Source organism: Carlito syrichta, unplaced genomic scaffold (assembly GCF_000164805.1).
Source record: "Carlito syrichta isolate Samal-C Ts95f unplaced genomic scaffold, Tarsius_syrichta-2.0.1 Scaffold226607, whole genome shotgun sequence".
NCBI lineage: Eukaryota > Metazoa > Chordata > Mammalia > Primates > Tarsiidae > Carlito > Carlito syrichta.
In genome coordinates, this window is record NW_007170703.1 from 224,669 (window position 1) to 237,856 (window position 13,188).

The 13,188-nt window shown below is 49.9% G+C and overlaps 1 protein-coding gene across 1 annotated transcript in view; it reads left to right on the top strand.

Annotated features, from left to right (window-relative positions):
• Positions 1-13,188, top strand: part of COL15A1 (collagen type XV alpha 1 chain) — a 112,834-nt gene that overhangs the window by 40,122 nt on the left and 59,524 nt on the right. The window contains exons 4-7 of the mRNA XM_008051710.2: positions 171-245; positions 1,710-1,790; positions 9,160-9,307; positions 12,015-12,109. Of these exons, the coding sequence (XP_008049901.1) occupies positions 171-245; positions 1,710-1,790; positions 9,160-9,307; positions 12,015-12,109 (399 nt within the window). The remainder of the gene's footprint in view (positions 1-170; positions 246-1,709; positions 1,791-9,159; positions 9,308-12,014; positions 12,110-13,188) is intronic.

The window sequence follows — 13,188 nt, forward strand, 5'->3', positions numbered from 1 at the left end:
TCAACAGAGAGGGACCAAGAGGTGGCTTGACTCCCTCGTGGTGGCCACAGGTAGTGTCTTCCATAACCATGCTTTCTCTCGTTCCTCTCTGTTACAAAACAACCATGTCTTCCATGGCAGGAGTGCAGTGGACGTGTGACTATGGCTTCTGATCCCTCTCTTCTTCACAGGGCTCCATACAGCAGCTCACCCTCCACTCTGACACCCGGACTCCTGAGGAGCTGTGTGAAGTGGAAGAGTCCTCGGTGAGTCCCCACCCCCCGCAGCCAGTGGCCAGGGGACGGCTGGGTGCCTGGGCAATTCTCCATCTCCCACGTCGTGGAGTCTTCTAAGACCTCTCTTCTTGGCAAGCACTGCCTCGAGTCCTATTTTGGGCTTTTGGCCTTATTTCACTTTTAAAAGAGGTTCAACCATCTCTGGGGGGGTGGGTAGGAGGGGGTTTCTTATAAGGTGTTAGATTCTTCTGAAGCTGTGGCAGTCAATGGCCTGATTTCTAGCCTTCTTGCCAAGAAAGGGTGTCAGTATTCTAAAAAATCAAAGTTAAAGCTCTAAGATATTTTGGGTGTAAATTCCTATAAAAACCAACCCAAATTTAGCTTTTATATTTGGCAGGTGAATCCATTCCTAAGTTGTGGATGGGGTGGTGGGCAGGAGAAAAAAGATGACTCCCTCTTCCCTTTTCCCTTCTTCCCTGCCTCCCTCTCTCCCCCCCTCTCCCTCAGTACCTCTCTCCCTCCCCTCCTCCTGTCTTCCTTCCCTCCCTTCCCTCACCCCAGGATTGGCTGAGAACCTTGCATCTACCTAGCTAGAGAGAATGGGAGAACTAGGGACTGACCCCTGACAAGTAAGAGTTAGGCAGATGCAGAAGAAAAGGCCTCCCAGGAAGAAGGGATCATGTGACACAAAAAATCAGACACACAGAAGGCAGCATATTCCTAGAATTCCTGTTGCCCTTTGGCTGGTGTCAACCCCACAAAAAACCTAAATTGATTCCATTCACTCAGTGAAAAGCAAAACGCTGTTGATTGGATTGGAAAGCCCCTCTGAAGTGGAGGTGGGCTCTCTGTAAGAATGCTTGCACTCCGTGTGCCTGGGATCTGGCCTTGGCATTTGTGGGAAGCCGAGAAAGGCAAACCTTTCGTGTAGCCATTTGTCCATCTTGCAATGCCTCTGACATGGAAAGAGCAGAGACAACCCAAAAGTCCAAGAGCAAGGGACTGGTTATAAAATCATGGCACTCAGGCTTCCACTGCCTTCAGGGAGCTCATCATGAAGATGCCATGGCAGCAGGAGGGTCACACTTAGGATGGAAAGGTTCCCAGCACAAAACTACAATGACATCCTCGCAAAGACGGGATTGCAGGGAACCTGGGTGAAATGAACTTTGACATGTTAGAGAGACTATAAAATACTTGTGTTTATTTGTTTAATAAAATGTGGAAGGAAACAAAACAAATAACCATCCATGCATACTACACAAAGCTGTCTTCTCAACCCCATTCTGTCTCTGTCTCTGACACGCATACATACATACACACACACAAACACACACACACACACACACACACACACACACACACACACACACACACACACACGGCTTCTCTACAGGAGTCGGTTTGTTGGTTTCTTTGGCTTTCTCGGTTGTCAGGCTTTCATGTGACCTGCTCCCTTCTGTCTGGTGTGTGGCATGGTTTGTCTCCACACAGGCATCAGGAGAGACCAGTGGGCTTCAGGAGACAGACGGAGTCGCTGAAATCTTAGAAGCTGTCACCTATACTCAAGCCCCGGTGAGTCCTGCAGTGCTGTGCCGTGTAATCCTGGTTAGCTTTTAGGGGATAAGAATTACTGGAAGTTGCCCAGAGCCCCGGGTCTGACCTCTCTGTTTTCAGATCTGTGTACTTATTCATTGACTCATCTGAGGAGGTCAAGTACTGGCCAATGGGCACTTTACAAAATCCCCAGGTGAACAGGGACACCAGTTAACTCCGTGCAACACTATACTTGTGGCCATGAGAGGGCTGTTCAAGGGCAAATGTTATGCTCTATTGCTTCCCAGCTCTGTGGCCTTGGGTAAGTGATTCAACCTCTCTGAACCTCAACTCATCTTCCACAGAATCGTGCTAATAATAGTCCTACTTCATAGGGTTGTTGTGAGGGTTAGATGAGGCTGCACAGGGACAAAGCTCAGCCCAATGCCTGACATGAGGTAAGTGGCTCTGAGTGATGGCTGTTGATACATTTGCTCAGGGCTCCAGCTGTGAAAACACCATCAGGCCTACACTCCTGTGAGCCGCAGAGTCCTGGGAGCTCGCTCCTGGCCCCATAGGAAAGGCAGCCCTCCTTCCAGTGGCTTGGGTCTCCTCTCTCCTGGGAATGCACCCTGTGACCGAGATGTAGATGTGGTTTTGAAAGCACTGAGTCAGACCCTGGGGACACCAAGAGCCCATCTTTAATGACAACAGCAAACTGCTTGAGTCACTGAACATAGAAGAGCTTCAGCAATCACCTTGACTGGCCTGACTCACTCTGGAAACTGACTGATAGAAGAAAGCAGGGAGATGGAAATAAGGCAGAGGTTAGCAATTATAGACCCCAGGCGACAAGTGTTGAAGTGTGGCCGAATAGAAAGAACCGTTAGTCTGCTAGCACTGGAAGGACTTAAAGGTCATCTCTCTGTGTATAGATGAGCAAAACTGAGGCTCAGAGCGGAGCAAAGACTAGCCCAAGAGTTTGTGGGCAGAACTGAGGCTAGAGCATGGGTCTCCTGGTGCCCATCCATGGAGTCATGGCCTGGGTAGTGCTGCAGAAGTCCATCCCCAGGATCACAGGCAGCTCCTGGGCAGATGGGATGGAGGAAGTCATGAGTTCAAGATGCCCGTCTGCCTGGTGGTGCTCAGGGTGGTATTACAGTCCTATGTGCCAGTCAGTCCTTGACCACCCCATTGGCATGTCCTGAGCACAGGGCAGCAGGGCACAGAGTGGTGGCCTTTGAACCCGATGCTGCCTGCCCCCCAGGGCACCCACTCACAGCTCACAGTGAGGACAACTCGGGCAGAGATGCCAGTAGCCCAGGGTAGCTCCACGAGAGGACCAGGGAAGGAGAGTGGGACTTGAGAGGATCCCTGGCTCACAGGACAGATGTGGGCCAGGGGAGCTTGGAGAGAGCATTGGAGCCAGGCAGCTTTGGACAGGGTAGAAAAATGGAAGGAGAGGAAAGAGAACTGGCATAGTTCCATACCCACTGTGGGCCTGGCGCTTCTGTCTACGTGCTTGCACTTATTCCTTGCCATCAACTTGAAAGGGAGGTGATATGAGCCCCATTGTACAGATGCGGAAATGGATGTCAGGAGGGCAGGATGGCTCTGCCGGGGTCATGGGGTGGTGGAGTAAGAAATCAAGCTGGGCCAACAGATACCCCAGCCTGAGCCCCCTCCCCAGGACCTCAGCTCTGCAGGGCCAGGGACAGAGGTGGGACTCACAGCAGCAGATGGGGATGGGGCTGAAATAAATTCCCAGAGTATATGGAGACGTGAAAAAGAAAAAGTTGTTGGTGATCTGATGAACTTGGTGGCCTCATGGGTCTTGGGGTTACCCCAAACACTTTCTTTTCTAGATCCCCAAGCCCCACTTTTCCCAGTGGTCTTAAGAGAACGGGTGGTGATGAGAGTTCCACCCAGCATGAGTCCCAGTTCTGTCACTTGCTAGCTGTCGACCATGAGCACGTGACTTAACCTCCCCAAGGCTCAGTTTCTTCCTCGTGACAATGGAGCGTACCGTCTCATAGGGTTAGTATGGTAATTAGACACATTGACGCGGGTGAGATGCTTGGATGGTGCTTGGCATGCGGCAGTTAGTGGGGAGTGTTGTCACTACAGACTGTCGGGTTTGTTGTAAAGATTAAGGGTGGCGATGCCCTAGAAAGCCCAGCTCAGGGCAGGACTCAGCACCAGACACAGTGTAGATGCCTCATTCCTCATGGGGCCCCCTCCTGTAACCTATCTCCTTGTTGGCTGGTGACTGGGGTGATAGGTGTGCCAAACCTTTGTGACTGCCCTCTGTTGTAAAGAGAATATCCCCAGGGCTGTGACTCTGGGGGTGGTGGTAACTTGTCTGTTCCCAGTCAACAGAATCCCTTCCATGGGCGCCCCTCTAGCGTTGCTGCATTTCATGCTCTTCCAAGTGCTTATATTTCCTTGAGTCGCCTTTGCAGGGAGGTCTTTTTGAGACTATTCTACAGAAGAGGGCACTGAGGCATAGTGGAAAGTATTGCCTGAGGCCACCTTGCCTGAAGGTCTGAGGTGCGCTCGCTTGGTCACACCACCCCTGAAGTGAGTGTGTATGTGTGTGGCTCTAAGCCCCAGCACCTGTGCGTGTGTATGTGTGTGGGGAGTGGGGGAACAGAGGGGCATGACGGTCTTGGCCAGGCACTGTGGTTCACACCTGTAATCCCAGCACTTTGGGAGGCCGAGGCTGGGAATTTCTTGAACCTGGGAGCTCAAGACCAGCCTGGGTGAGACCACAAACATCTCCTGGAAGGGCTCCATGGCTCTTTTCGGCAGCCACCCTCCAGGATGGGGAATTTCTCTCTTTGGCTCAGACAGTCCCTTCCCTTCTCTGTCTGGTTTCTTTCTTGGAATGAATCTCACTTCCCCAAACTCAGTCTCCCCAGCTTGCCACCCTCTGAGACAAGTCATAACCAGTGAACCAAATCATGGACCAGCTGAGAGGCCAGGAACTAAACACTCAGCCCCTCCTCACCCTCTTCCCCCCTTAAAGTTGGGGTCTCTGCTAGCCCATTCTTTGCATTTCTCAAAAGTTCCATGTTATGCTGAGTTAGAACATCCCCATGGCTCTCAGCCCCACCACCTGTGCGTGTGTATGTGTGTGGGGAGTGGGGGAACAGAGGGGCATGACGGTCTTGGCCAGGCACTGTGGTTCACACCTGTAATCCCAGCACTTTGGGAGGCCGAGGCTGGGAATTTCTTGAACCTGGGAGCTCAAGACCAGCCTGGGTGAGACCTCGTTGCACACAAAAAAATAAAAAATTAGCCAGGCATGGTGGCGTGTGCCTTCTGTAGTTCCAGCTACTCAGGAGACTGAAGCAGAAGGATCACCTGAGCCCAGGAAGTGGAGGCTGTGGTGAGCCTTGATGATGTTGTCACTACACTCCAATCTGGGTGACAGAGTGAGACCTCAGCTCAGGAAAACCAAACAACACAACACAACACACACACACACACACACACACACACACACACACACACACACACACCATCCTGCCTGGGCTGCACACCTGGACATTCAGCTTTAGCAGGTCAGCAGTGAGGTTCTAGATCTGCACTGACAAAAGGCTCTGCAGGTGTTTCTGGTCCTCAGCCAAGGCCCCTCTTCCTATCACACCCTGATGCTCACGGCTCCCCTAGCACACAGAGCACTATCCCCCTTCGTCACACCTTTCTTCCTGCAGTTCTGCTTGCCTGGAGGCCCTTCCCTGCCCCCTTTTCTGCCTGCAAGTCCTCACTTAGCCTTCAGGACCCAGTCCACCTCCTCTCCTCAGAGCCATCATTGCCAAGTCCCCTTCCTTCCCCCACTTGGGCATCGCTTCCCATGTGTCACATCAAATCGCAGTTAGTTGTGTCTGATCTGGGTCTGAGCCTGGGCTATGCCTCCTCCGTTGTCTGACAGTTTGAGTGCCCACATACTGTCTTATTTATTAGTTTCTTTGTCCCCAGGACTCAGTCAAGGACCTGGCACACAGTAGGACCTCAGGAAACTCATGTTGAGTGAGTAAATCTGATTTTATGGACGTGAGTGTGGGCTTGGCAACTTGCAACACTTCTGATAGGTTTTTTAAATTAGAGATGGGGTCTCCCTATGTAACCCAAGCTGGTCTCAAACTCCTGTGCTCAAGCAATCTTCCTGCCTTGTCCTCCCAAAGTGCTGGGATTATAGGCATGAGCCACTGCACCTGGACTGCAATGCTTTTAATGACAAAAGTCTTAAGACTTTAGATTTCTGTTTTGTCACAGGCCACACTGGTTCCCCATCCATGTTGACCCCTGAAAACCAAAGCCACCTGTTTGAGGCAGGACACCGTACTCTCTCTACCAAGGATCAACTCACCAGAATCATGCTCTGCCCTTGAATAGGGACACGGGGCAATTGCCTTTTTGGGAGTTTTCCAAAAGTAGTTTTGAGCGGATGGACTGGAGCCAGTGATTTCATATAAACCCAACTTCAGCCCCCTTGAGTGACAGAGCTTAGTCCCCCATCACGTTGCCCTGTGCTTCCTGGACCCTCCCCACCCTGCCTGCTTTATCCCGAAGCCCAAATGCCTTCTATGGCACCTTTGCTTACAGCCACCTTTGCTTACAGCTCACTCCAGGCTGGAGATGAGCTGGCAGGACTCCTTGACACCATGAGGGAACCACGGTCAAGCGGCTTCCGTCCAGACCTCCTGCAGGGAGTGGAGAGGAACCTTCTGGGGCCTGGGGTTGGGGTCCTTATCTTCCCTGCTAGATGATGGTCCTGGTCTTCTTCACTCTCTCCTGGGGAGATGCTTACTCTCCTCTCTCTGCCACCCTAGTTCTTGCCTCTTGGGTTTCTTCTTTTTTTTGAGTTGGAATCTCACTCTGTCACCCAGGCTGGAGTGATTTGGCATGCGCATGGCCACCCCAGTGTTCACCTACTAGGTTCAGGTGATCCTTCTGCCTCAGCCTGCCAGGTAGCTGGAACTATAGGTGTGCTACCACACCCAGCTAGTTTTTTCATTTATCGTAGGGATGAGGTCTCACCAAGTTGCCCAGGCTGTTCTCGAACCTGTGGGCTCAGGCAATCCCCTCACCTTGGCCTCCCAAAGTGCTGGGATTACAGGCTTGAGCCACCACGCCCAGCCCTCACCGGCTTCTTTAGTGTTAATCCCTGGCTTCTTTGCCTAAGCTTTGACGCCCCGATCCATGCTCACACCGCTCTCCAAGGGGAGGTAGGGGGTCTCCAAGGTACACAGCTGCCCACACCACTCCCTCGCCTAGTACCCCATGGTGGCTGTTCTTTGTCCTTGGGTCCACACTCATCCTTCCCACCAAAGAACTAACCCTCCCTAGGCTCTGGCTCCGTCCTGCTGCCTCCCTTCTCCAGCCCTGGACTGTTACCAAGCTCAAGTTTTTGGGCCCTGACCTCTATCGGCTTCTCCCACCACCCCTGTTTTCTGAAACTCTGTTCATGTTTCAAGGCCCAACGCCTTGAAAGCTTACTTCCCTCCTCTACCCTGGAGCTTTTACAGTACAATGAAATCAATGGTGATTTTCTCTAGTGCTGGTATTCAAGGTGATTTCTTTTTTTTTTTTTTTTTTTGAGTTGGAGTCTCACTCTGTTGCCCAGACTGGAGTGCAGTGGCCGCTCCCGGCCACCGCAGCCTCGACCTGCTGGGCTCCAGCGATCCTTCCGCCTCAGTCTTCCGAGTAGCCGGAATTACAGGCATGTGCTACCACACCCGGCTGATTTTTTGATTTATTGTAGAGATGAGGTCACGCCTGCCCAGGCAGGTCTCGAACCCTCAGGCTCAGGCAATCCACTCACCTCAGCCTCCCAAAGGCGCGGGATTACAGGCTGAGCCACCGAGCCCAGCTCCAAGATGATTTCTTTTTGTGCTCATCTGCACTTGAAGTTTTTTCAATAATGAATCAGGAATATTATGTACTAAAAACAAAGGTGTGCTTAGTCCTATCTCTATCTCTTTTTTTTTTAACTTTATTTTATTATAAAGATGTGGGGTGCAAGTCAGGATTAGGCACATGAATAATGTACATGCAAGTGAAGTTTGGGCCTCCAACTGGTCCTCACTTCCCCGGTCTAGGATCAGATACCCTTGTGTTGTTATGTGCTCCCCCTTCCTCCTGCCTCTGCAGGGTCTCTCAACTGTGGATCCCTCTCTTGTGATATCAGAGAAATACAAATGAAAACCATACTGAGATACCACCTTACCCCAGTAAGGATGACCATCATTAATAAATAAAAAATTGCTGGCATGGGTGTGGAGAAAAGGGGACACTTCTACACTGTTGGTGGGAGGGCAAACTAGTCCAGCCTCTGTGGAAAATAGTATGGTGACATCGAAGGGAACTATTTCTACCTTTGAGTAGTTATTGTCCCCACTTTTACAGAGGAGGAAGCTGAGGCTCTGTGAGGTTCCATGACTTGTCCAACGTTACTTAGCTGATAGGTAGAGAGCTGGGATTTGATCCAAGTCTGACTTAGGACCTGAACCATTAAATCCTAAATTAAGGGGCATCTAACAATCCTCCTTGTTCTGATAGACCAGAGTTTCATTGTTTACACACTAGATTCTGACATTAAGGAAACAACCTCCCGTTATTAGTCAGAACAGGTAAGTGATGCTGCGTAACAAATTAACCCTGAAATCTTAGTGTCTTACAACAAAGATTGGTTTCTTTTCACACCACAAGCCCAGCACTGGTCAGCAGGGTTCTTCCATCCATCCCCAGCCCCTTGAGCTTAGGAAGTGATGCGACTGTTTGAATGCTGACATGCCCTGGGTCTCATGAGCTGCTACCTGGGCCTGAGGGTGATGCTGTGATTTGGATTTCTGCCTGGATCCCTTAACTGTTCTGTATTTCTTGCTGTTGGGTTTTTGTTTTTCCCCAGCTGGTAAAGTTGGTTAAGACACTGACTGACTTTGGGAGAGCTATACAGATGCTGGAGTTTCCTTGGGAGGAAGCCACATTCATCTTGCATTTTCATGGGCATTCATGATCAGTGCATGTGTAGGGTTGAATTTTCACGGTGTTTACAGAGTGCAGCCTGGTTTATTCATTTGTCCATTCATTCATTCAAGCATTTCCTCATCTAACACACCTTTCCTGAGCACCTCCTCTGTGCTGGCCTAGGATTCAAGGATTGCAGAAATGTGGTCTCTGTGCTCAAGGAGCTTGAATGAGACAAACAGAGTCTCACTGAAAACTGAATGGAATATAATTCCCTCTAGCACGCACCTGTTACAGGCCCTGGGAAGTGCAGTGGCTTTCTTCTGGGTGTACCAGCACTTTGGGAATGTTATTTTCTCCAGTGATATTCACTGTCATTTTTCCAGCTGACTGCCAAGTAAATAATTCCAAGTCCCATTTCTCCTCCCTTCAGCCTGAAGAAGCAAAAGTTGAGCCCATAAACACACCTCCAACTCCATCCACTCCGTCTGAGGACACAGAGCTTTCCGGTGAACCTGTACCTGAGGGGACCCCAGAAACCACCAACATGAACCCCGTCCCACACAACAGCCTTGAACAAGGCAAGTCCTGATGCCCATCCCTACATAGCAGCCTTTTACTGGGTGATTACTGTGTGTCCAGCTGGGGCCATGTATGTGACATACAGCCATCTCATTTAACCTCACTTAACCTCAACTCTTTAAGGAAGGATAACTGTCCTCATTTTACAGGCAAGATGAGGAAATTGAGTCGCAGAGAACTTAGCTAACCCAGTCAGGTCTGCAGGGCTTGTGAATGGTGGAGCTGGTGTTTGACCTCGGGTACCTGAGCGTTTAAACCCAGATCTCCTGGGGTTTAACAACTTATTTCTTGGAGAAATAAGCACAAAAGAAAAAGAAAGAACAAAGAAAAAGGAAAAAACTTGTAATAATTGCTATTTATTGAATACCTACTATGTGCCATTTTTTTTGTCTGTGTGTGTGTCAGATACTCTGTCACCCAGGCTGGAGTACAGTGGCACAATCACAGCTCACCGCAGTCCCAACCTCTTGGGCTTAGGTGGTCCTCCCTCTTCAGCCCTCTCCCAAGTAGCTGGGATTATAGGTGTATACCACCAGGCCCAGCTTTTTTTTTTTGTAGAGATGAGATCTTGTTATGTTGCCCAGGCTGGTCTCGAACTCCTGGGCTCAAGCAATCCTCCCACCTCGGCCTCCAAAAGTGCTGGGATTACAGGCGTAAACCACGGTACCTGGTGGTTTTTATTTTCTTTATTGTACTTTGTATTTTACAAGTCTTCTACGATAATATTTTCCAATCTTCTTTTGCTTCTGCTATAAGTTAATGAATGTTATTTTTACAACTGAACTTGGGAAGTCTGTGAGTAGAAGGTATAGTGACTTGGAGATAAAACAACTGTATGATAATTTAATAAAGTCTCGACAGAGCCAAGGAGGTAGGGTGTTGCTGGGGACAGATGGCCACCGGGAAAGTCAGTCTGGAAAGAAGCCCTGCTCAGACACCTATTTGCTGTCATCCTGGGGCAAGTTGCTGAACATGTCCAAGTCTTAGATTCCTTAACTGTCCTCTGGGACTGTGAACAATCCTTGCCTTCCTGGTGGATGAGAGGACTGAATCTGGCTGCCGCCGTGGAAGTGGTTTAGGAATCGTACATGCTGTTCTCAAGGGTGGAATTAACATCTCTGAGAGAGGGGCAAGGGTCCAGGGCTTTCCTAAACTCAGGAGGTAAGATCCTCATGGATAGAGACTGGGACTCAAAGCCCTGCACAGCTGGCCTGTTTCCCTGCATCAGCCATCCTTGTTATCTGGTGGACAAAAAGCCAAACGGAAACAGCAGAGCTGGCCAAAATGTCCCTTTTCTTGGTGGGTAGACAGCCCAGATGGTGGGAGAAAGGAGCCTGCATCCCTAGTGCCTGCCCCGGCTAGGGAAAGCCCCCTAATAGTTGTATTCCAAGCTTCCCCGACACCACTTTGACCCGCGGGTGGGCCACTTCGCCTCCGTCCTCCCGGGTGTCAGGCCTCAGCAGCTGGGCTGGCCGGCTCCTTGTACAGCACCCCCTGGTGGTCGGAGCCGGGAAGACGGGGCGCGACTGGTGCGGGGCGGTCCCCTCATTCAATTAGGCGGGGTGTGGTGTCCTCTGGAGGGTTCTGCGCCTCCCCCGGCGTTGTCGTGACCAGGGATCTGCGTGCGTACAGTGTGTGTGGGAAGGGCCTGGCCCAGGGTTAGACCGACCTGGCTTCAGGGCCCTTCCCAGCAGGTACTCTCCTTGGGACCTTCCTCTTCCTCTGCAGAATGGGATTCATAGTAATAAGGTGTTAATGTGCAGATCAGGCAGGACACACATGTCATGGGTGACAGTGTGGGACTGAAAACATGAGATTCCCACCCAGGCTCTGCCCACCGGCAGTGAATGATAGGATGGGTTCTGGGGAGCTGCAGGAGGGTTACCCCAGAGAATGCATTTATGGAACTCGAACTTCTTTTTCTTTGCTTCCGAACTCCATTGCTTTTTAAATTGTATATATTTTTAAAAGTGTGCATCTGGTAGCAATTCAATTAATACATAGTTTCATGAACATGAAAAATAATCGTTTCCTCTTCCTAACTCACCCATCTTCTGAAAGAAACTAATACTAAACACTGTGGTTTAGCAGTGTTTTGTGTGTGTGTGTGTGTGTGTGTGTGTGTGTGTGTGTAAACATACACTATGTATATAGACATGCATATATGCATATATATGTACATATTATATAGGTCATTTAGTAAGCATTATTATATAACATGAATTTGCATAATAGTTATATGTAATATGATAAAATATGTACAGTCATATATCATCTTTTTTAAATTTTACAAGTGTAAAACCACACTGACAATGAACATTTATCAATTGCTTACTACATGGCAGGGGTTGTCCTCGATGCTTTTCTTGCAGTAATTGAATTAATCCTTGTGACAAATAATCCTCAAAACAACCCTGTGAAGTAGGAATTATGATAACCCCCCATTTCCAGTTGAGGAATTCGAGGCGCAGGTTGGGAGACTTGCTGCAGGATTCCAGACCAGCAGGGGGCGCCAGAACCTGGGATGGAAACTTCCGCGGACTCCCGCCTTGCCCTGAGTGTGGTTCGGCAGCTCGGTTTTTTCCCTCTGAATCCTGTGTTACGGTATTATGGATGTCTCTCCAAGTTAGGAGGTGAAGAAATGCCTCGTTCTTTCCCAACACGGCAAAGTGTAGTTACTGCTCACAGAATGCCTGCTTCCTGTAGGGTCTGGTGACATCCTGAATGACACACTGGATGGGGACCCCATGACTGACATCAACTCAGGGGATGGGACCTTCCCTGTTGTCACTGAAGAAAAGGTGAGCGGATAGATACGTTTCATTTGATAAGTCAGTAGTGGACTTGCTGGCTTATTTCCATCGTGACGGTCACTTTTATTGAGCCATGAGAGGTTTAGTTGAGGGGCACCAAGATGGCCTCTATCCTCAAGGAGTCCCAGGGCTGAGGAGGCTCTCCAGGGCTGCACCAGGTCGGGTGTGGGGGTGTGCAGCACAGGTGTGTCCCGGTGCCCACCTGGTGAAGGGTGTGCAGCCCTCACCACGGTACCCCTTCCTCCTGCTCATTGGGGAAGACAGAGCTTTCTCAGTCCTTTGAGCCCCTTCAAGACAGAATCAGACTCACTGCAGATATGTCCACGCAATTATCTGATGGTTGGCTTTTACACCTGCAAAGTCAGTTTTTGAAATCCTAGACCTGGTAGGGTACAAAATTATAGCATGGATAGTTTTTGCGCCATGGCCCCTGCTAAAAACCCACAATGCCAGCTCATTCCTTCCCCTCTCCTGAGAAGAAAACTCAGACAGTTCTCATAGCTCTCTCAGGCACTCTCTGGTGACAGTCTATTTTCACATACATTTTAAAAGTCCAGTCCAGCGTAATATGAAAAATTCAACAAAAATACGAATACAGTTTCTCTCCTTCCATACTCGGGCCTGCCATCGACCAGGAATCTGCCAGGCAAGGGAAGCATAATAAGGGGTTTCCTCTCCATTTTCTTTCTTCTTTCTCCTTCCCACTTCCCCTGACTTTCCCCTCCCCTGGAGCTGTCTTTAACATCTGCAGCAGCGGCCCACCTGGAGGAAAGTGCACAGACTGTGATCTGGGCCTGTGGTGAGGGCCATGCCTGACTGCTGGAACTTTCTCTCATGGGGACTTTTGTGATTCCTCAGAGGTCCTTCTGCAGGGGCACTAGCACCAAAGTTCCACTGTTGGTCTTGCAACTTCTGCCTGGGCCTCTGCTGGGTGCCCTGAACCTCTGGATGGTCCTTTGGATACAGTTCACTTCAAGATGGCTTTAGTCAGCTCCCTTTACAGGGATTATATCTTGCCTACCTCCAGTTAAACAACGACAGGACAGATCCCCCCTTCCCTCCCTTCC